At 43.4% G+C, this 24,240-nt stretch overlaps 1 protein-coding gene and 1 long non-coding RNA gene across 5 annotated transcripts in view; one reads left to right on the forward strand and one right to left on the reverse strand.

The window, feature by feature from the left end:
• Positions 1-23,837, forward strand: part of GAREM1 (GRB2 associated regulator of MAPK1 subtype 1) — a 236,686-nt gene extending 212,849 nt beyond the window's left edge. For 3 of the 4 annotated variants that reach the window (XM_015103608.3, XM_060405377.1, XM_060405378.1), the window contains 2 exons: positions 17,136-17,302; positions 18,652-23,837. In XM_015103608.3, the coding sequence (XP_014959094.3) occupies positions 17,136-17,302; positions 18,652-19,537 (1,053 nt within the window). In that variant the 3' untranslated portion in view covers positions 19,538-23,837. The remainder of the gene's footprint in view (positions 1-17,135; positions 17,303-18,651) is intronic. The other variant, XM_027960788.2, reaches the window with a different exon arrangement.
• LOC132658496 (uncharacterized) lies at positions 13,677-15,044 on the reverse strand. Its single transcript, XR_009598198.1, has 2 exons — positions 14,761-15,044; positions 13,677-13,789 (listed from the first exon to the last, which is right to left on the reverse strand). It is a non-coding gene; the product is annotated as an uncharacterized LOC132658496 (long non-coding RNA).
• Positions 23,838-24,240: the final 403 nt, after the last annotated feature.

A 24,240-nucleotide genomic window follows, 5' to 3' on the forward strand; every position in this document is an offset into this window, starting at 1 on the left:
ATGGAGCACACTGTTACTGATGCTTGAGGAAAATAAGACAGAAAGGATGAATTTAATCCAGATTCCACACTGGACTGAGTTCAGTAGGTGCTTGAAAAGACTGACTGGCTACACAGAGGTGATTTGGAGCACCTGAATCTGCTTCAAACAGGCTGAGCACCTGGATGAGAAGGTGGAAGGAGACACCAAGGGCCCTGAGTCTTCATTTCCCCTCTCAGTGGGATTTCACCAGAAGCAGAGTGATCTGCCACGCTGTGTGGTAGATGTTAGAGGCACAATGCATCACATCTAAGAGCACACATAGCTTTTCATCCTCCCCCTGCCCCTTAGTGTTTCATACCTTGGGCACAATGTTTCACTTCCTGAGTAAGGCCCTGCAAGACTTAATAATGACATCTTCATTGCATTATTGTATTGTGCAAAGTACTTGGCAGTATTCCCTGGCACGTGGTAAGTATTCAGTAAATAGTAGCAATACCTCGATAGGAGATGAATTCTTTTTTTAGGGTCAGATAGAAAATAAGTTTTTGGAGGTTATTTTCCCCTGTCCTTCCTTACCTAAGGTATAAAGGCCCCCCAGAGAGTCATGGAAACTGATGGGGACAAGGACGTCTACCTCCACAGCCAGGGCAGCAGAGAGTCCTGGCACCTAGACAGGGTACAGTCATCCCTGCCTTCCCAAAGTGCCTGTGAGTTTCATTTTCCTAGTTTTTTAAGATATCCCAGGAACTTAACTGGGTATAAAAGTAACAAAACCTTTTCATCTGAGTTTTAAAATTCTACTTGATAAGCTATATGTTACAGTTTTCTAGCTGTGGAGCCAAAATTGTAATTGTCATAAACCAAGAACTACAGAAATGCTCAGAAACCTATGGACCCCAATAATATGTAATCCTTTCATGGGGGATCTGGGGACTTTGTAGAACTAGAGAGTATCTATAAAAATGCCACATGTGGTTCCAAGGCTCCAAATGCACATCAAGAAACTCAAATTCCTAGTAAAACCTCTGTAGAAATATTAAAGCTGAGAAGTTGCCTTGGCTGATTTCATTAGGCATGGGTAGGGCTGGGTCATGGTGTTACCAGATGTCACAGCAGGATGTGGCCGCCCTACAGAATGAGGGCCCTCACACAACTACCTAAATTAAGGGGGAAACCCTAAAATATATTGTTTAAAAGCTGAAAGAAGTGATTTTTAAGAGTTGAGCTGTAAGAATCAATTCTACTCTACAGCCAACAAATACTGAGCAAAGAGGAAACAGGCATGCATACTAAAAACAGCCCCTGCACCAAAAATATTAACCCTACACAGATTACATGAGGATGTTCCCACATAAAAATAGCCCTCCAGGCCCGTGGTAGATAATTATTTCTCCTAAATTCACAGAGTAAGAGAAATATAAATAAAAATGAAGAAACAGAGGAAACACTCCCAATTAAAAGATCAGTAGAATCCCCCTGAAAGAACCAAAGTGAAACAAACTCATCAGTCTAATAGACACCAAGTTAAAAGGAGATAGTGAAAATACTGAAGAAATTAAGAAGATTTATCAATTGGAATTCAGATTACGGTAAAAAGGAACTAGAAGCTATAAAGAGGAGCCAAGAAAAAGTAGAAAACTCATTTAGCTAAAGGCAGTGAATAGCAGATTGCATAATGAAGAATGAATAAATACTGTGGAAGATAGATAGAATAATAGAAATCACCCACTCAGAAGAAGCCAAATGAAAAATTAAAAATGAAAGCAAAGTAAGAAACCTATGGGAAAATATAAAGTGTGCCAATCTACATATAATAGGGATCCCAAAAGGAGAAAAAAGAGAAAGGGGGATTGAAATTTTATTCAGAGAAATTAAGGCTGAAAACTTCTCAAACCTAAAGAAGGAACAGATATTCAGGTATAGGAGGCATCAGTTCAGTCGCTCAGTCGTGTCTGACTCTTTGCGACCCCATGAATTGCAGCACGCCAGGCCTCCCTGTCCATCACCAACTCCTGGAGTTCACTCAGACTTACGTCCATCAAGTCAGTGATGCCATCCAGCCATCTTATCCTCGGTAGTCCCCTTCTCCTCCTGCCCCCAATCCCTCCCAGCATCAGAGTCTTTTCCAATGAGTCAACTCTTCACATAAGGTGGCCAAAGTATTGGAGTTTCAGCTTTAGCATTATTCCTTCCAAAGAAATCCCAGGGCTAATCTCCTTCAGAATGGACCGGTTGGATCTCCTTGCAGTCCAAGGGACTCTCAAGAGTCTTCTCCAACTCCACAGTTCAAAAGCATCAATTCTTCGGCACTCAGCTTTCTTCACAGTCCAACTCTCACATCCATACATGACCACTGGACAAACCATAGCCTTGACTAGACAGACCTTTGTTGGCCAAGTAATGTCTCTCCTTTTGAATATGCTATCTAGGTTGGTCAGAACTTTCCTTCCAAGGAGTAAGCGTCTTTTAATTTCATGGCTGCAATCACCATCTACAGTGATTTGGAGCCCAAAAAATAATGTCTGACACTGTTTCCCCATCTATTTCCCATGAAGTGATGGGACCAGATGCCGTGATCTTCGTTTTCTGAATGTTGAGCTTTAAGCCAACTTTTTCACTCTCCTCTTTCACCCTCATCAAGAGGCTTTTTAGTTCCTTTCACTTTCTGCCATAAGGGTGGTGTCATCTGCATATCTGAGGTTATTGATATTTCTCCCAGCAATCTTGATTCCAGCTTGTGCTTCATCCAGCCCAGCATTTCTCATAGGAGGCATAAAGAGTCCCAAATAAAATGAACCCAAACAGATCTACACCAAGATATAATAGAAATGGCAAAAGTTAAAAAGAGGTTTCTAAATAGGCAGTAACAGAAAAACAAAGAGTTAATTACAAGGGAACCTCCATTAGTTTATGAGCTGATTTCTCTACAGAAACATTTGCAGGCCAGAGGAAATAGCAACATGGGGGAAATCTGCAACCTAGGATACTCTACCTTGTAAAATTATCATTTAGAATAGAAGACAAAGAATTTCTCAGAGGAATGAAAACTAAAAGAATATAGCAATATTAAATCTATCCTAAAAGATATAATGAATGGTCTTCTCTAAGTAGAAAAGAAGCAAGAATATATAGGAAAGAGAAAATCACAATTAGAAAAGTAAATCACTTAAATGAGCCAGTAGACAGATTCTTTTAAAGATCAGAAAGTTTTGTGAAAGCAGTGACAGCCACAATGAATAGCAAAAGGATATACATGAGTATGTTAAAGAGGACATCAAAATCATAAAATGCGGGCATGAGGAGAGAAATAAAATGTAAATATTTTTAGAATGTGTTTGAGTATATGACTTCCAGTCTAAAGCAAGTAGATGTAGGAAGGGGTTAAACTACTTGAAAAACAAGGTAACAACAAATGAGAACATTCAGTAGATTTACCAAAACCAAAAAGAAGAGAACACAAGCATAATGTAAAAGGAAATCATAAACTACAAAAAGAAAAACAAAAATACAAAAATCAACTGGAAAATAAGGTTTTACATGGTAATAAATACATATCTATCAATAATTGCTTTAAATGTCACTGGATTAAATGCTTCAATTAGAAGACAAGGGAGGGCTTCTCTGGTGGTCCAGTGGGTGGGAATCCACCTTTCAATGCAAGGGACATTGGTTTGATGCCTGGTCTAGGAGGATCGCACACGCCACAGAGCATCTGAGTCCATGAGCCACGACTACTGAGCCCATGCACTGCAGCTACTGAAACCCACGTGCCTAGGGCCGGTGCTCTGCAACAAGAGAAACCACCGCAGTGAGTAGCCCACACGCCACAACTAGAGAAAGCCTGTGTGCAGCAACCGAGACCCATCACAGCCCAACAAAAAGATGGCTGTGGACGGCAACAAGGCAGTGATAGACTGGAATAAAAAATATGAAACAAGAGCCTACAATATGTTCCTTACAAGAGACCCACTCTAAGGCAAAAAACACACATATATTGAAAATGAGGGGGTGGAACAAGATATCTTATACAAATGGAAATGAAAATGGGGATCACACTATTCATATCAGGCCAAATAGATTTTAAAACAAAGTCCATAAAGAAAGTTAAAGAAGGACACTATATAATGATAAAGCAATCAATACAAGAAGAGTATATTACACTTATCAAACTATTTGCACCCAATGTAGAAGCATCCAAATACATAGACAAATACCGAAAGACATAAATTGAGAATTGATGGGAATACAATAACAGGAGACTTTAACACCCACTCAATCAATAGATAGATCTTCTAGACAGAAAATTAGTAAGGCAGCATAGATCCTAAAGGATACAACAGTTAGACTTAATTGATATTTTCAGGACGTTATTTCCAAAAAAACAATACACATTCTTTTTTAGTATAGTATACAGGGAACATTTCCTAGGATTGACCACATCCTAGGCCACAAAACAAGCCTCAATAAACTTAAAGAGTATAGAAATTATTTCTGATCATAATATCTAAGCCTTTTCTCAGACCATACCAGATGAAACTAGAAATCGACTACAGAAAAATAAGAAAATTGATTACATGGAGCATGTAATCAACATGCTACTAAAAACCAATGAGTCAACAACAAAATCAAACAGGAAATTAAAAAAAATTCCATGAGATAAATGACAATAAAAGCAAAACCAAACAAAATCTATGGGATACAGCAAAAGCAGTTCTTAGAATAAAATTCACAGTGGTACGTGCCTTTCTTAAAACATAAGAAAATTTTCAAACAACCTAATCTACCATCTAGAAGAATTAGAAAAGGAGCAAAAAAACCTAAAGTGAGCAGAAGGAAGCAAGGAAATAATAAAGATCAGAGAGGAAATAAAAGATTTTTTTATAAATAGAAAAAAGATCAACAAAACAAAGAGCTGCTTCATTGAAAAATAAACAAACTTGACAAACCTCTGGCCAGGCTCGCCAAGAAGAAAAGAGCAAGGACCCAAATATACAAAATAAGAAATGAAAAAGGAGAAATAACCAATACCAAACAAATTCTAAGAAACCATAAGAGAATACTGTGAAAAATTATATGCCAATAAATTCAACAACCTAGAGGAAATGGACAAGTTTCTAGAAACATGCAGCCCACCAACACTGAATCAAAAAGAAATACATAATTGGAACAGACCAGTCACTAGAAGTGAAATGACATCTGTAATTTGAAATCTCCCTATAAACAAAAGTCTAGGACCATATGATTTCACATGTGACTTCTACCAAACATACAGAGAAGAACGTATGCTGATCCTTCTCAAACTCTCCCAGAAAACTGAAGTGGAAAGCACACTCCTAAAGACATTCTATGAAGCCACCATCACCCTGATACCAAAGCCAGACAAAGACAGTACCAGAAAAGAAAATTACATGCCATTATCTTTGATGAATATAATATGCAAAAATTCTCAACAAAATATTAGCAAACCCCAAATCCAACAACACAAGAAAAGATTATACATCACAAGCCCTTGCAGCACAGCTCAGGAAACCCCCCTGTACTGCAATGAAGCCCTAGCACGGCCAAGCAAAACAAAAAAGATCATAATGCCACAACCAAGTTGGATTCATCCTGGGGTCACAAGGATGGTTCGATGTATGCAAATTAATCAGTGTTGTATACCCCATAACAAAAGACAGAAACCATGTGATGACTCAATAGATGCACAAAAAGCATTTAATAAAATTTAGCATCCATTCATGATAAAAACTCTTAAACCAAAGTGAGTATAGAAGGAAGATACTTTTCAATATGATAAAAGTTATTTATCCCAATCCCACACCCAGTATAATACTCAACTGTGAAAAGCTGAAAGCCTTCCCACTCAATTCTGGAATAAGACAAGGATGCAAACTATATTCAAGATAGTATTGGAAGTCCTAGCAATAGCAATCGAACAGGAAAAAGAAAGAAAAGATACCCAAATTGGAAAAGAAGAGGTAAAATTGTCATTATATGCAGATGACCTGATACTATATATAGAAAACCCTAAAGACTCCACACAAAAACTACTAGATTGATACATGAATTCAGCAAGGTAGCAGGGTACAAGATGAATGTTAGGAAATCTGTTGCATTTCTTTACACTTAACAATGAACTATCAGATAGGGAATGTGGAAAAAAAAAAAATCCCTTTTAATTGCATCAAAAAAATAAAATACTTAGCAGTAAACCTGACCAAGGAAGTGAAAGACCTATATGCTGAGAACTATAAAACATTAATAAAGGATAGTGAAGATGATTCAAAGAAACAAAAGGATACTCCCATACTCTTGGATTGAAAGAATTAATATTGTTAAAATGGCCATACTGCCCAAAGCAATCTACCCATGTAATGAGTATCCCTATGAAATACTCATGACATTTTCCACAGAACTAGAGCAGATAATCCTATTGGAATCACAGCAGGCCCAGAATTGCCAAAGCACACCTGAGGATAAAGAACATAGCTGAAGGCATAACCCTCCCAGACTTCAGGCAATACAGCAAAGCTTATTGTTGTTTAGTTGTGGAGTTGTGTCCAACTCTTTTGCAATTCCCTGGGCTGTAGCCCATCAGGCCCCTCTGTCCATGGAATTTTCCAGGAAAAGAATACTGAAGTGGGTTGCCATTTTCTTCTACAAGCAATCTTCCCGACCCAGGGATCAAACCCACGTTTCTTGCATTGGCAGGTGAGTTCTTTCCATGAGCCACCTGGGAAGCCCAGTACAAAGCTACAGTAATTAAAACAGTATGGTACTGGCACAAAAACTGACATATGGATCAATGGAACAGAATAGAGCCCAGAGATTAAATCCACAAAACCTACAGTCAGTCTTCAACAGAAGAGGCAAAAACATACAATGGAAAAAAGACACTCTTCAACAAATTGTGCTGAGAAAGTTAACAGCCACGCGTAAATCAATGACGTTAGAACGCATCCTTACACCTTACACAAAAATAAACTCAAGATGACTTCAAGACTTAAATATAAAACCTGGCCCCACAAAACTAAAAGAAAATAACATAGACAAAACATTCTCTGACATAAATCATACCGATGTTTTCTTAGGTCAGTCTCCCAAGACAATAGAAATAAAAGCAAAAATAAACAAGTGGAACCTAATCAAACTTACAAGCTTTTATACAATAAAAGAAACCATAAGATGAGAAGATAACCTACAGACTTGGAGAAAATACTGCAAATGATGCGACTAAGAGGGGCTTAATTTTCTAAATATACAAAGAGCTCATATAACTCATCAACAGAAAGCAAATAACCTAATTTAAAAATGGGCTGAAAAACTAAGCAGACATTCCTCCAGAAGACATAGATGGCCAACAGGCATATGAAAATATGCTCAATATCATTAATTATTAGAGAAATGCAAATCAAAACTACAATGAGGTGTCACTTCATACCAGTCAAAATGACCATCATTTAAAAATCGACCAATCGCAAATGCTGGAGAGGGTGTGGTAAAAGGGGACCCTCCTACATTGTAGGTGGAAACGCAAATTGGTGCAGCCCCTATGGAGAACAGTATGGAAGTTCCTTCAAAAATTAAAAATAGTTATTGTATGATCTAGCAGTCCCACTCCTGGGCATATATCCAGACAAGCTATAATTGAAAAAGATACATTCTCCCCAGTGTTCATAGCAGCAATATCTGCAATGACCAACTCATAGAAACAACGTAAATGTCAATCGTCAGATGAGTGGGTAAAGATGTGGTACATATTATAATGGAGTTTACTCAGTCATTTAAAAAAAAAGAAAGAATGCCATTTGTAGCAACATACGTGTACCTAGATATGATCATACTAAGTCACTCAGAGAAAAACAAATACCACATGTACCATTATATGTGGAAGTAAACTATGACACAGATGAATTTACCTACAAAATAGGAGCAGACTCACAGCAACAGACTTGTGGTTGCCAAGGGGGAGGGAGGGGAGGAGAGGGATGGATTAGAAGTTTGGGATTAGCAGATGCAAACTATTATATATAGAATAAACAACAAGGTCTGCTATATAGCACAGGGGACTATATTCAATATCCTGTGATAAACCATAATGGAAAAGAGTATGCACACATATGTATAACTGAATCACTTTTCGGCACAGCAGAAATTGACACAACATTGGAAATCAACTATACTTCAACAAAATAAATTTTAAGAAAATAATTTATTTTACTCTGAATTTTTGACTTTGGGCTCTCTCCTGTTGAATATTAATATTAGAGAAGGCAAGTGGGGAGGGATAAAGTAGGAACTTGGAAATAACATACACTACTGTATATAAAAGATACATATATCTGTAATCCAATAAAAAAGTTAGGTGATATAAATTAAGCTAAAAAAATTTAGGAAGGCACTAAAGGGAAGTTTTTAAGTAAACCTGACATATTCATAGTCAAATTTAGATATTAAACAGGTTCATCTGGAAATGACTATTTACTTTTCAAAATAATTGCTCTACAAAAGGATTCACTCAGGATTCCACTAATTAACAAGGTCTCCTAAGGCATCTGACATTTAATTCATTTTAATTACAACCTTTGAGGAGTACTCGGTAAGCAAGGCATACCTGCATTTCCCATTTGTTAATTGAAATAACAACTGAATTATTACTGTGTTCTAGTAATTTTTGAAACTAATTGCCTTCGGTTTTATGTAGGTTATTTGTTTTTAAATGAAACTTTCTTGGCCAAGAAATTGTTTTCTCCTGTGTCTACTGAAAGTCTCAATGATTAGAATGTTAATAAAGTCACTGTAATAGTCTCTGGGCTAGCCCTTGTTTCAGATCTGCACTCTTGGGTTTACCATTTGCACAGAATCACGTTAATAGGAAGGTTATATCCTATCTCAGTGTATCTATCATGCATTATACTCCGTGCTCAGAAAAGGGCTTTATTCTCTGCCCCAATGGCATCATCTTTCTTCAGAGTCCAGGGAAGCACCCTGGAATTTAAACAAGCATTCTTTTCAGAGCTGCGGGCCCTCTTGTTTCCCAGCAGCGGCCTCCTGTGCCCTCGGCCTTGACTCCTTTGCCCCAAGCCTGGAGGTTGGAAGCCATGGCAGACCCGGGCCTGCCTTCGGTCCTTATCATCCACATACACAATGGCGAAAAAGAAACGCACACATCTGAGAATCAGGATTTCGACTGTAAATCACATCTACCCTTGCGTAATCCATCAAAGAGACGTTCATTGATGGCCACATTGTCATTCTAAAACTTGAATTTCTGTTTGGCTGAGAATACCCCTGATGGGTATGTGACAGGGTTGTGAACTCTTTGTATAAAAGCCTCTTTATAAATCAGATTTCTTAAGGCTGTAATGATTGTGTTATCTGGGAGAGGGAGTATGGGAAGAAATGTAAAATACAGGGCAGAGGGCACACGGTCAAAGCAAAGTTATGAAGTTCAGGGAAGCTTGGTTACAAAACTCTTTTCTTCGGAACACTGACAGAATCCCCAAGTCAGCTTTTTAAGAGAAGAAAACTCACAGTGAAGGTGAGTCCAGTTTTAGATCAAGCTCACCTATCGTGTCTGTTTTCTGAATTACTGTCAGCATAAAAGCAATGATCCTCGGTCTGCCTAAGGACGGCTGCAGCCCATTAGTGACCAAGCAGTGTGATCTTTGAGCACCAAGGTTTTCATCCGTAGGCATGGGATGCCGGATGCCGGACTTTAGACCATAGACAAGGACTCATGGAGTCTTAATGACAGTTACTTTCAGATCCACTGCTTGTATTTAAAAGTTGAGTAATTACTGCTATGGGCTTCCCAGGTGGCTCAGTTGTAAAGAATCCACCTGCCAATGCAGGAGACACGGGATTGATCCCGGGTTGGGAAGATCCCCTGGAGAAGGAAGTAGCAACCCACTCCAGTGTTCTTGCCTGGAGAATTCCATGGACAGAGGAGCCTTTCGGGCTACAGTCCATGGGTCGCAAAAGACTTGGACATGACTTAGCGACTAAACAACAGGCGCTGCTATGAAATTTTTTTCCCCCAGAAAAAGTTCAGCAAGGAACATGTCATTATAAGTATTTCATTTTCCTAAGCTGTCTCATTGGTCCAGTTGGTGAATGAATGGGGTGCGAAAGTGTCGTTTCTTTCCTAAGACAAGTAGAGAGTTCTGAGAAGCTAAGACTTTCCAAGAAGCATCATCAGACTAAAAAGCCCCCATTCCTATGCTGAGTAGCTTCATTGGCATACTGTGTCTTTTGTTGTGTTGTTTTAATCCATAGGAAGTGTCAGAGAAAGAGAATGTCACAGAAAAAAGTAGTTCATGAGTATAAGATACTGCAGTTGTATGTAATGTTTGAATTGTCTGCTAAACAGATTGCTAAATTCAGTTGTCTGCTAAATTCAATTGTCTGCTACCCCTGTTTCCACCCATGCTCTAAGGAGCTTTGTATTTGTAACACATTCTCATGCATTGTCTTTATCATGTGACTATTTAGGGAGAAGACCTTGTTTTCCATTTTTCATAAATTATTGGTCCTTCAGATGGGGCTCAGTTCCCCCCACCAGCTAAACAGACCTTCAGCTGTGAGGAGTGAGGAGGAGAAAAGATCGTTAAATGCCTATTCCAGGAGTCAGGGAACCAAGTTACACTTTCTGGAGAGTATTCTGAAAATAAATAGTCCCACTCTGTGATGCATGAGATTCTGACCACAGGTTGGAATTGGGTTTTGATCTTGTCAACCACTTTCACATAGCTACACAAAGCTTTCCGAAGTCACTTATTCTTCTGGGTGTGTCCATCTTTGCTCTGCATGTGTGCTAAGTTGCTTCGGCCGTGTCCAACTCTTTGCGACGCTGTGTACCACAGCCCGCCAGGCTCCTCTGTCCATGGGATTCTCCAGGCAAGAAGATTGGAGTGCATTGCTGTACCCTCTTCCAGGGCATCTTGCTGACCCAGCGATCAAACCTGCATCTCTTACCTGCATTGGCAGGCAGGTTCTTTACCACTAGCGCCACCTGAGAAGCTCTGAGATAATCAGCTGCCATTATTTTTCTGGTTTTACGTGGCCGGTACTGGCCTGGGGAAAGCAGAGAACTGTGGGGAAGTGTGTTCTGTCTGTCCCTGGAGTCAGTGTACACTTGACCTCCAGGTCACGTGCATGCAAGTACCTACTCAGGCACAATTTCAAGTTTCTTCCAAGAAAAAAGCCACCCTTCAGTCCAGTATCCCTTTCTAATAGCTCCTCCCTGTTCCTTCTTGTAAGGAATGGCCTCTCCTCACTAACTTCTCCCTGGCCTCCTGTTCTAGCTCTGACTCCCCTGGAATCTGCTTCTGGTCTCCTCACTCAACTGAAGCTTCATGTGCTAAGATCCACAGTGACCTGCTAATTGTCACACATCTTCCCGACCTGCCTGGACTTCTTGCTGTCACTGTCTTCACCCCATCTCTCTCCTGAGCTGTGCTCCCCACCGTCCACTTCTGTGACACCATCAGGGCCTGTTCCCTGCCGTGAGCAGTGAGGTGGTGCGGGCCCCTGTGTTTCTCTGCCTTGGTCTCCTCCTCTGCTGCCTCTTAGGGGTTCAGCCCTCTTCACGTCCTCAGATTCTGTCAATAGAACACTGAGCTCAAACTCTCTTCAACCCTGAACTCCTCAGTTTCTCCCAACGCCTGTTCTTCTAAGTGTCTGTCTGAATCAGTAGCACCGAGATTTGCCTCGCCTTCTAAACCCCCAGACCAAATCACCATCCTGGGGGTGTTTTCACGCCTCTCTTGCATGCTCACAACTCCTTCCGCCTCCAGACTTCCTCAGCATAATTGCCTGAGTTTGTCCTCCCTCTGCCTCTTGAATCATCCATGATCCTCCTGCTGATCTGCGTTCCACCGTCTGCTATTACGGAGCCTGTTTCTGTCTGTCACATGCTGGCCTCCATCACCCCCCTGCCAGCTAATCCCAGGGGCTCCTCGCTCTCGGCAGCCCTACTCCACACCAGCTCAGTGAGCCTGTGTGGGCACCCAGCACGGAACTGAACAAGTCAGTTGTAAATGGAATCCATGTTTCTAGGAAAAGGGGAACTGATGCATGTTCTTCAGACTTTTAGGGGTGGTGGGAGTAGATGGTTCCTGTGGTCTGGCTGTTAGTCCCAGGACGGGCACCTTCCACAGCCTCCTTCAAACCCCACTAGGGAACTCTCTGTGTTAGAGACAGTCACTTTGCCTGTGCCTCGCTGAACATATGCTTCATAGACTAGAAAGAAGTAATGGTTCTAGAAAGGGTGCTCGCTGTCCTCACAATAAATCTGCTCTCTGATTAGCCCTGGATTGGCAGTCTGCACCTTGAACCCTGGGGAGAAGTGTCTTACTCCAGGGCAGCGTATCTTATCTCTGATAAGATGGGATTGTTGAACATCGCTGTAGAAAAGGAACAAAACTTGTAAAGGGGCGAGGATGAGAAGATTGTGCTGGGGGCGGGGCAGGGAGGGGGAGGGGGTGGAAACTGCTGGAAAGAAAGGCTTTAGACCAGAGAACTGCTGGTAAAGCCAGATTATGGGTATGGTTGGGAGTTTGATCGCCCTGAATTCGTGCTGTGGATTGACCCCCATCATAACCAGGTGCCAGGAGCTTGGCTGTAAACACTCAAGCTGCTCATCACCAGAGATCACCAACCAGTAGGCAAAAGTCACCCATAATCTGTGATAGATAATAACACCTGCCTCAGACACAATGCCAGCTCCTTGCTTAGCACCAGCGTTAGAGGGCTTATTCTTGATCATCCAAATACCTCCCCCCCCCCCGCCCCACCCGGACACTTCCCTAATGAAGCCACAGCATTTCCCAGTTCAGAAATAACTGTCATCTTCACCAATGCCACAGCTAGGTTAGTGGTGGCACAGTTGATGGTGGTCACCGAGACCAGGTCTGCTAGACACCTTTTTTCCCCTAAATTGATACCAATATGAAGACACACACACACACACAAATTAACACGTAGCCCAGATGACTTATCAATAACAGTTTCCACATAAAAATATGAAAGACATTCTTATGGTATCCGTTTAAAAACAAAAGTACCTTGGGTTTGTCTGGTGACATCCAGTAACCTCTGCCTGCCATTCTAGGTGACATATTTGGGCCAGGGGTGTCAAGTCCCCAAACTCTGCCATCCACAGAGCAGTAAGAACAATGACCCCAGCATGTCCACTTTCAGGCTCCTTGGATATACATGGAGAGTGAGTAAATACAGACGGCGTCTGTGCAGAGTTCAGAAGCAGTGACGAGTGCTGATCGCTGTGTGTGATGGTCCCAAGCCGCGTCTGTAGTGGTTAGGGCTGGGCCTTAGGCGGTGACGGGGGGCAGTTGGAACTAAAGCACAGACAGGCAGGAAAGTGCAAGGAAGAGTTTAGGTGACACTGAGCCTGCCCCACTGGAGGGACCTGTGTGTTCATACAGGGGAGAGCAGGGGAAAACTAGAAAGATGGCATCAAATGGGAAGAAATCACTAGAAAGACTGCTACAGGCCTCGATGGGAGGCAGGAGAAGCTGGACTTTGTCCAGTAGTCAGAGGGGCCCCTGGAGATGGGAAGTAACATGATGAAAGCCACATGCTGAGACTTTTAGAAGGAATGTGCTGAAAATGTAATGCTTCAGCATGAAACGGAATATGAGGGAAAACTGGAAATAGGGTGATTGGCCATCCGGTCTTGTAAATTACCTTTTATTGTCAGATGAAATACATTTCAAGCCACGGCTACTTTTCTCTTGGATACAAATGTCCCATGATGAATTAAATCCAAAGGAAAGTAGGATGATTTCTGTTGAAAGGATGTAAGAGTTAGGAAGTAAGATGGCACCATAAACCCTGTGATATGTAACCTCGGAACCCCAAAGCATATAGAATTTTTCCCATAAAATACACTGCTGTACAACTTCCTTCGAGCACCCACATTTGCAGCCACAAGTTGAGAGTAACCCGTGGAGATGCGTTTGTCTGCAGAGCTGTGAGCAGCGCTCACCCACCATGGGCTGCCCGCCCACACCTGCTGGGTGAAGCATTCATTTGTGCCTCCACCACATGACAGCTCAGTTCTTATCCCGGACGGGGTCCCTTTGAAGTCAGGTTTTGTTTTATTTTTAACTACCTTTGTCTCTGAAATGGGTTTCAGATAAGCCTAGTTCTTGAAGTCACATGATTACACCCAAACTGCCTGCTCAACCCACTCCAATATTCTTGCCCGGAGAACCCCGTGGACAGAGGAGCCTGGCAAGCTGTAGTCCATAGGGTCACAAAGAGAGAGGACTGAAGTGACTTAACAACACTGCCTTCTCATCACAAGGGAAGAACTCTTTTTATTCTGGCCTCATGTTAGTATCTCCTCACTGATCAGATCCCAAGGGTAAGAAGCTCTCTCATTCTCACACACACACACACACACACCTTTGTGCCTGAATTCCTTTCAGGAGTCATGTGGCCATCTCAGGAGCTTTCCATATTTCAGGTGCTGTTTGGAGTTTAGCTGGAAAGGCTCTCGGTCAGCCAAGCTCACCTCACCAGGCCCTGTCACCTACAAATACCTATTTTTATTAATAGTACTCTCTCTACCCCCAATCGGTGGGGAAGCTCTAAGGACTGACTGCCCAGTTAGGGAAGGAAGAGGCAGAAGTAGCTGTAGGGAACCTTATGAGAAGAGAAGAGAGGGCTTCCCAGAGGTCAAATTCAACTACATGTAGCTGCTTTTCTGTGTTCCTAGGAGAAGGCAATGGCAGCCCACTCCAGTACTCTTACCTGGAAAATCCCATAGGTGGAGGAGCCTGGAAGGCTGCAGTCCTTGGGGTCGCTAAGAGTCAGATATGACTGAGTGACTTCCCTTTCACTTTTCACTTTCATGCATTGGAGAAGGAAATGGCAACCCACTCCAGTGTTCTTGCCTGGAGAATCCCAGGGACGGGGGAGCCTGGTAGGCTGCCATCTATGGGGTGGTTACCGAGTCGAACACGACTGAAGCGACTTAGCAGCAGCAGCAGACCCTGATCAGCCAATGATCCTATGGCAGAAACCAACACAATATTGTAAAGTCATATCCTTACATTAAAAATAAATACATTTTAAAAATGTGATTGTAATTGACATCTTAGCATATCATCACTGACATCTAAGTCAGCAATCCCTAATTAAGTGTAGGGGCAGGAGGAGAAGGGGACGACCGAGGATGAGATGGCTGGATGGCATCACTGACTCAATGGACGCGAGTCTGAGTGAACTCCAGGAGTTGGTGATGGACAGGGAGGCCTGGCGTGCTGCGTTTCATGGCGTCACATAGAGTTGGACACGACTGAGCGACTGAACTGAACTGATCTGAACGACTAATGCCAAAATTTAGAAATTTCTAAATCAGATTCAGCCTTGACCCTTATACTTCTCTCTAATCCCATATTGAAATGTGACTATTTTTAAAATAAAAAAAAATTGACAGACTCCTTATCCTCTCACGTTTTCCGTGATTCTTGTCACTCTGGCATAAAGAGAACCAAGCACATCTATAGATGTTACACCCATCCACCCTAGACTCTAAAGACATTCCTTAAGAAAGAAAAGAAACACAGTTGCCTACTTTACAGTTTGATAGCAAGATGGAAACACTATTTTACTTCGTTTGTAATCAGTCCATGCTTCCAAAAGTCAGGGAGGGGAGCATCCCAACCAGAGCTTTTTACTGTCCTGGTTGGTTCTCGGCTTCTGCAGAAGACCCCAAAGTGGGGCAAGAGCCCCCCTGGGCCAGCTTACAAGCCTCTCTCTTCCTTATACAAACCTCATTTCCTCCACCACCACCTTCTTAAGAAAAGCTCAAAAGGGGAAAGCCTGCAGCTGTTGAAGAAAATCCACTGCTCTGAATATTTTGTTTCAGCCTAAGAGCTGCTGAGATGAAAACTTGTATCTGGTGGGTCCTCTGGGTGGGAGCAGGCCCAGGGAGAAATGCCAATGGATGAGACTTTTAATGGCTTCCATTTTGTTTAGACTTGAGATTTGCCGGGTCACCCGGGGTCACATAACTGTTCTTAATGGCTGGATTTCTACTGCAAGTGAATCAGGCCTTGGAAGCTGGTTTGAGGCCGGGTGCAGCATAGGTGGTAGCCAGTGTGATGTAACAGGAGCCCATCTCATTTGGTCTTAAAGAAACTACAAACCAAAAGCTAATGGGAGCTGTTATTTCATTGCCTTCGTTACCCCAGGGCCCCTGAGATGGAGGTATCAAGGAAAAGGTGAAAAAAAAAAAAAAAAGTTGGAGACACAGCCTAAATGCAGGCGAAGCCTTTTTCTTTCTTTTTGAGTCAGAATTGGCTCAGTGTTTATCTATGAAGGGTAGAGTAGCTGAACCAGGTATAAACTGCCCCCTGCTGTCTGATACAGAGACGTACATAAAATATCTTCATTATAAAGAACCATGCTCTGAATGCCGGCTGTGAATCGCTAACAAGCCGGGGTGAAGGCAGGCTGCTGCCTCCTCTCTGGTGGGAAGATGAAGGGAGGGTGAGAGAGGCAGAGGCAGCTCTTAGACACAGTACTATTTTGGGGATTTGGAGAGCTGCCTCATTCCACCATCTGCCGCCTTCTCAGAGTATGTACGGTCTGTGGTCCAGCCCGGTACACATCACCCGGGAGCTTGTTAGAAAAATGCAGAGTCTCAGGCCCCGCCCTTGGTTACTGAGTCAGAATCTGCAAGAAACAAGATCCCCAGGGGATTGAGGTGCACGTTTACCCGTGAGAATCCCTGGAGGAGCTTTTCCGCTAGACAGGGTTCGCTCAGCCCCTAAGGTTTGGATCAAGTCGAATTCAGCTTGAACAGTGAAGAAACACCACTCCTCCGGAGAATGGCATCCTCTAGTAAGATCGTGATCTCTTAGACCCGTACTTTCTTCCTGCTCTTTTCTGCGTCCCCACGGATCACTGGCGCCCTCCCTGGGCTGTGCTTCCCCGCTACTTGCTACATTTCAGCAGCATTTGCCAAACTGGTTTCTTGCAAAATCGCTCCACGTCTGGCAGCCCCCTGTCGGCTCAGGTCACCCCTCCCCTCCGTCTATCGCAGCTGGTGTCACGTCAGAGCAGCCTCGGGCCCCTCCGGGTCGCGTGTCGCTAACCCCGCGTGTTCTCTTCTGCGCCAGGTCCGGGAAGAGTGCCGGCTCCTGAACGCGCCACCGGTCCCGCCCCGCAGCGCAAAGCCTCAGTCCACCAGCCCCTCGGTCCCTCCTCGCACAGCCAAGCCGGCGCGGCCGCAGACTCGCTCGCCCAGCCCCACCTTGTCCTACTATTCTTCAGGGCTGCACGACATGTAAGTCCTATGCCAGCGCCCACTTACCCCACAGTCCCCTCAGCAGCCAAGGCCCCTGGTCCTTGTAGACAGTGTCAGGGAGCCGGCCCCTCTCCGTGGTGTAGGAAAAGCAGTTTTTTCTCTTTTTATTTCTACTGGACGAGCATAGACCCTGTTGGTTCTGAGCTAGGATGGAGGAGCCGGTGGCATGAGCAGACTGCAGAGTCTGTGCGGGGTTCCGTGATAAAGCCTAGCCAATGCTGCTCTCCATTCTGAATTCAGCGGAGCAGACACCAACTTCCAGGGAGACGGGGAATCACAGGGGTGCTGCCTCTACTCTGAGTTTCCACCCAGAGCCGGGGTCCCTTCCTTACCATCACTGACGGACCGTCTTCCATTTCCATCCTCCAGGTGCCCTGAGCGAATGCTTCTGCAGTGTGGCTCATTCCACGGTTGGCACAGGCTGATAACTTTTTTTTTTTTTAAGAAATCTTTCATTATATTACATTATATCTGTCTCTATGTAACTGTCAACTGTTTCTTGTGTCTAGAGAAACAAATTGAGGTCTACCCGCTTCTCTTGGTCAGGCTGTGAAACCGCGAGGTCAGCCGTGAATGGCCTCTTCTCTTCTCCCAAAGAGGCAGACTTGGTTCCACCCACTGCCCACCCCACCCCACCCCGGCCACCCACTCTGAGCGCACTTGGGTTTCATGGTTGTTCTGAAGAGAGGGCCCCAGAGCTGCAGGGGGTCACACATGCTCCTGACAGGTTACAGTAGCTCTCCTTGGCAGGTGTTTTTTGTTCCCTGAACATTTAAATCCTCATGCTGGTGTTAACTGTGCAGAAACCAAGGCAAGCGTAAGCACTGTATTTGAAACGTTTCTTCCAGCCTCACCCTCTTGGATGGATAGGTCATCGGTGGTCGTGATGGTAGTCCTGTCCCTGTAGCACAAGACGCCCACTAACTGTTCCCTCACGCCCCACTTGCCCACTGCAGACGTCACTAATCAATCAGACCCTATTGGTGATAAGCCCAAACAAGGCTAAAGACGTTTCTGATCACGAAGATCCAGGCACTCACTAACAAATTATTTTCTTGTAGTTAAAAATCTATTTGCCATCTCTGCTGTGGCTTCTTAAGTCAGTATCTTCATATCCGTAGTTACTGATGTATTTTAGTAATTTAAAGATTCTTTAAATTTTTTTTTAAGTGAGGTTAAGTAGATACTTTACTGAATTCATGATAATAAATATTTGCTTCCTAACAACATTTGTCTACTCAGAAGTGACATCGATGGGCTAAAGCTAGGCTGGATGTTTCACTATCACTTTCTCACTCACCCCTCTCTCTATGTGTTTGGCTTTTAAGCAGCGTCACTAAAAGTGAGACGAGTCCCTCCGAGAGCGCTCCCGTGTCCTGCTACCCGTGTAACCGAGTGAAGGCAGATTCCGTGGACCCCAAGTCCCCGTGCGGCAGCCCCACTTCTGAAGCTCTGTCCTCCAGGCTCTCGTGGCCAAACCATTACTCCGGAGCGTCGGAGACCCACACCAGGAGCGACTTCCTGCTGGATCCGAGCCGCAGCTACAGTTACCCCCGACAGAAGACACCGGGCACGCCCAAGAGAAACTGCCCGGCCACCTTCGAGCTGGACGGCCGCGAGCTGGCCGCCAGCCCGCCCGGGCCGGGCCCCGCGGAGCCCACGGGCTGTCCCAAGTCGGCCAGCTACTGCCTGGAGCGCTCGGGCGACAGGAGCCTGGCGGGCGGGCCGGCCAAGCAGAGCAGCTCCTGCCCCGCCTTGCCCCCCCGGGCCCCGAGGCCGCTGGAAGAGAAAGCGGCCCCGGACACCCCGCCTCTGCCCCTTCAAATCGACGGTGCTGAGGAAGCCCCCAAGTCCGGGTCTCCGGACCTGTCCGAGGACGCGTACTTCGTCCAGAAGGGTGCGCCGGACCTCCTCTCCGCGCCCTACCCCTTCTCGTCGCCAATCCACCTGCAGCTGGCCCCCCGCTCCTGCGGCGACGGGTCCCCGTGGCAGCCGCCCGCCGACCTGTCGGGACTCTCAGTCGAAGAGGTGTCCAAGTCCCTGCGGTTCATCGGGCTGTCGGAGGACGTCATCGTGTTCTTCGTGACCGAGAAGATCGACGGCAATCTGCTCGTTCAGCTCACAGAAGAAATCCTCTCGGAGGATTTCAAACTGAGCAAACTGCAGGTGAAGAAAATCCTGCAATTCATTAACGGCTGGAGACCCAAAATATAGCCAAATAAGCCCAGCTGGCATGGAGCAAAACTGATAACTGTGTTGTCCTAGACGGGACTGGCTGGGACCCGGTTTCATGGATTTTTTTTTTTTTTTTTTTTTTTTTTGCACTAAAAACCTTCGCTGTAAATAGGGATAAGAGAAAACTCTTACTATGCAGATTACAATTTTTGAATGGTGAACAGGCTATTTTGTACATCAATAAAAATGCTGTACAGAACACTTAGAGGTGTGCCTTGTACGTCACTCAACACTCAACAGCTGCTAAAAGACAAAAGGCATGTTCAGAGAAATACTTCTTACCCAAGTAGGTTTATGCAAGAAGGTCTGATATTTATTTACAAAATAGCCAAAGCTGAGAAACACAAGAAATCTTAAACACACATAAACACACACACACACACACACGCTTTTGAACAATTCCCTCCTCTGGGAGAATCAACTTCAGACAATTAACTCTAGTCTGCGCTCTGTTGTTTGGACTGCTAGTGCTAATTGTTTTCCTCTTGTGCCTGGAAATGTTAGTAATATGAAATGACACTGCAGTCTTACGTGCTTGATGGGGATCTTTTCATCAAAAGGCATTTTATCAAGTCTTGTGCTGGTAGAGGGTATAAGACGTCCTTAGAAATAATAAATCATGACCACAACAATTTATCTGTAGCTGCTAATTTTATTGAGCAGAGAAAAAATACCCAGAATATATATGTGTATGTGTATTTATCTAGACATGATACAAATGTATGTTTTCAACATCCCTATGAGTCTGATCTTTTAGGTAACATCTGTTCACTTTCAAATATCCACTGAAAGTTTGGGGCCATTAATTAAGTCGACTCTTAGGAAGAGTGGACAGAATGATGTCAAAGATTCTCAGAATCCTGTCCCTCAAAGCTCAGTCTTACCAGGCTCCAGCATGGAAAACTTGGAACAAACCAGTAGAGAGTCTCTATTGAAGAATTAAGTTGAATTTTAAACCTGTTACAGGCTGGGTTTTGCATAGAATACTGCCGTGCCCATTCATGTCTGGGGAACTGATCATTTCTGTTGAGTGGTAATTCTCGGCTTTGAGGGTCGTCTTCTGGTATCTGGTGATGAGGGGTCTGGAGAGCAGTTTTCAGAGCCATGTCTTGTGTTCAACGTGCTTTGTGCTTTAGGAGAGCTCGGAAGTCAGACACACCACCCTCTGCTTTGATGTGTGCTGCGTCTGTGGCATCATTTTTTAGAGCATCAATAAGAGTACTTGTCTAGTTCAGAAACCTCTTCTTTCCTCTCATCCAAAGAAAATACATGATTTACCATACTTTCATTCCAACTGTTTCAAAACCCTGGAACTGACAGTTTTTGCCCAACACGATAAATACGATGGCATCAATATCATTTTTGACTTTTTGAAGGAATATAAATCTTAGAAACATTTTCCTTCTCCGAACAGGTTATCATCCTCAGCCCTGCCTTCCTGAGGTCTGTCCCCACATTCCAGATGGACAGACAGCCACCCAGGTGTCAGAATTGGCTTGTATGTTATTATCCACTCTTCCTGCTCATCAAAATGAGTCCATGAGTGGAAAGACAAAACCCACCAGTTCTAGTTTTGCAGACCTGTTCAACATGGCTTCATTTCCTGACATGAAAGATATTTTTAATACATCTCATTGTTTAGAACTGAGGTGAATTAGAACTAAGGTGAACTGATACACTGTCTCATTTTCCATCTTTAATCCTTTTTTTAAATAAAGCCTCTTTCCCTTCACATGTCTCTCAAAATGCAGATACTCTAGGTTAAAAGTACCCCATAAAAAAAAAACCCTGTAAAACTTGTCAGACTGGGTCACCTCTTCATAAGTAACTGACACGTCTATGTAGAAGCTTCCAGTACGGCACTTAGATGGCATACGGCCGCTCTGACTTTTCCTGTTGGGAAACCATCCTTCAGTGCCAGGGGCAACCCCTTAGGTCGAGTTAACCTCTCAGAACCTTTCTTTAAAATAAAAACAGGGGGCTGTTGAATAGTTGCAACTTTTCTCTGACAAAATCTTGCTGAACCCATTCACAAATCCTTAGGCCCAGACACCGTTCTCAGTTCAGGAGGGAGGAATAGGTAGGTTTGAGTTTACTATGAAGGTTGCCCCACATGAACAACTGATTCTTTTTATCTTTTTCTTCCTTTGAAAATAAAAGTTCCTTCTGTTTTTTTTGTCTTGGCTTATGTACATTGAGTTTATATTGATGGCAACATAGAGACTCCTTGAGGGCAGGGACGATATGGCCTTTCAGTCACACACTCAAATTCACTGAACATCATTTGTGCGCTGGGCACCATGCTAAGATGACTTGACAGGTTGATATCAAGGACAGTTCCTGCCCTCTTGGAATTCATAATGTTTATATTTAAAACCACAGTTGTTGAGACTGAGTCTGTGTAAGAGAAACATGAAATCTTCTAAGCAGTGGGATATAGAGACAGTTAAGCGTGCTCTGTCTTTCAAAAAGCCACAGATGGAAAAAATGGCAGCTTCTATGAAAGGAGTATCAAAGAAACGCTGCAAGACCATCAAAACTTGGAAAGCGTTGGAGACACAAAACATTTCTGAGTCCCACTGGCTAGTATTCTTTTTTACTGACTGGAATTTTGTTTTAATTGGTAATAAGTATCCTCTGGCATGTCTGAAGCCACATGGCACCCTGACTAGACAAGGCTTGCATAGCCACAGAGAATCATGACAAGAAATGCAGGACAGGGGTAGGAAGGAGACAGCCCTTCCCTTCTTGAGCTGCGATTTTGCACTGAAAAGTGACCCCCACACCCAGAATCGCTTCTAGCCAACCAAGTCAGGACAGGACATCTCTGGCAGGTGCCTCACAGTCTGTGCACTGACCCCAAGGCCTGGGAGAAAGTGTCCAAATGGGACTCTTAATTTGGGGTCCTTAAATTCATGGCCAAAATCATCACGACCCCCATCAGAAAGGAAACTCAGCAATAAATCAAACCAAGCAGCGAAAATGTAAAATGTGGGGCTGACTCACATAAGGAGGGCAAACTCAAGCACTCACAAATTAGATCCCTCTCAGCATCTCGTAAACGCCTGCATATTCTCTCTCTTTTAAGTTGAGCCGCTCAACTTTATGAACTGTGAAATTTACATTGAGACCCTTTCAACCCACATATGCCGTTCAAGTTTATGAAGTTGCAGCGAGCTGCCCATTCGACTAAATTGCAGTGTTTATTCTTGTCTAGTGTAGAAATAAAACAGTCTTATGGGGAAATAGTATGACTGTCCATTCCAACTGTTTTCAGACACATGGGCAAACACCCTCTGGCAACATTCCAGAACCAACTGCACGTTGTCCACACGACTCCTCGAGCAGTTCAGGGAGTGGGTGTGGATGAATAGAGGGTCCATCATTTAACCAACACTCCGTGTCACACACAAGTCACTACTCATCATGCCTAAAGAGTGTGAGGTTAACGTTTTAAATAACAAACTGGAAAATCAGACAGTTCTCCAAAGACCCTAGTGAACTGTTCAAAGATATTTCAACTTCAGTCCACCACAAAAGTGAAATCTGTGGTTGGACACACAAGACTTTCAGAAACTTACCACCATTATACCAATTCCCACTATTTTTCTCATAATGGCACCAAACTGCTGGGGCAAGAAAAATAAAACAGCCAGAGGGCAAATAATGGAAAGTAGGACTTTTACAGGGTGGGGCTGTGATCGTGTGGAATGCTGATGGCTACTTCTTAGCCAGTCACGTCGTTTAGTCTTCAGAACTTGGTGTTCGAAAATTTGTCTCCTTGTGAAAGCCAGAAACAAAGGGTAAACGTGATTTGTGTTAAAACTGTACAAATATCTTCTGTAATTTTGCTGCTCTTAATTTTTAGGCTATGAGTTTTGTAATGAACTTATCGGATTATGAATTTCTTATTTCCAACCTCATGTAAGGCTCAGATCGTTTCTTACCTATAAACATCTTCTCCCATTCTCATATGAAGTTCCCTTTAAAATATCGTTTGAGCTAAGCCTAAAAATTGAACTCCATCAAAAATGTGCGTATATTCCTTGACTTAAATGGAAATGGTTTATTCTTTTCGAAGAATTCTGTAACCATCTTTACCGTTTCTTGGCTTGGAACCTGGGATTAACTACCAGTTAACAGTTGCACTGTTTCCAGAGCATTATCTATGGGCCCAATGTGTACCTCAAGAGAAACATGGTTATGTTGTGTCTAAAAGAAATTTGTCATTGATTTCAGTGGTTCTGAAATGTCTATAAATAAATAAATTTTAAAAGTTGTTCTTCTGGCATTGGTTCCTTAGTGAGTTGGACCCAGTGTATGGCTTTCTGAAGACTCTCTTTCCCATCCTCATGAAGCAGAAGGGAGCTTGTCTGAAGAGATTCTGAAGATTGCAAGTCCACTCCATATTGACAAGAGATTGAAGACTGGCTATCATATCATAAATGGAAGAAGCTGGGAACCAGGTAACCCAATGGCGTGCCAAGAGAATGTAGTACCTGTGCGATCAGGAGATACGGGAGAAAAGACAAATACAGATGAACTGGTGAGCCTTAAAAGATAGTAGGGAACTTCCCTGGCAGTCCAGAGGTTAAGACACTGTTCTTCTACTGCAGGGGGCTTGGCTTCAACCCCTAGGTCAGGGAACTAAGGAATCCCACATATATAACTGAATCATTTTG

The sequence above is a fragment of the Ovis aries genome, chromosome 23 (assembly GCF_016772045.2).
Source record: "Ovis aries strain OAR_USU_Benz2616 breed Rambouillet chromosome 23, ARS-UI_Ramb_v3.0, whole genome shotgun sequence".
In the NCBI taxonomy this organism is placed as follows: domain Eukaryota; kingdom Metazoa; phylum Chordata; class Mammalia; order Artiodactyla; family Bovidae; genus Ovis; species Ovis aries.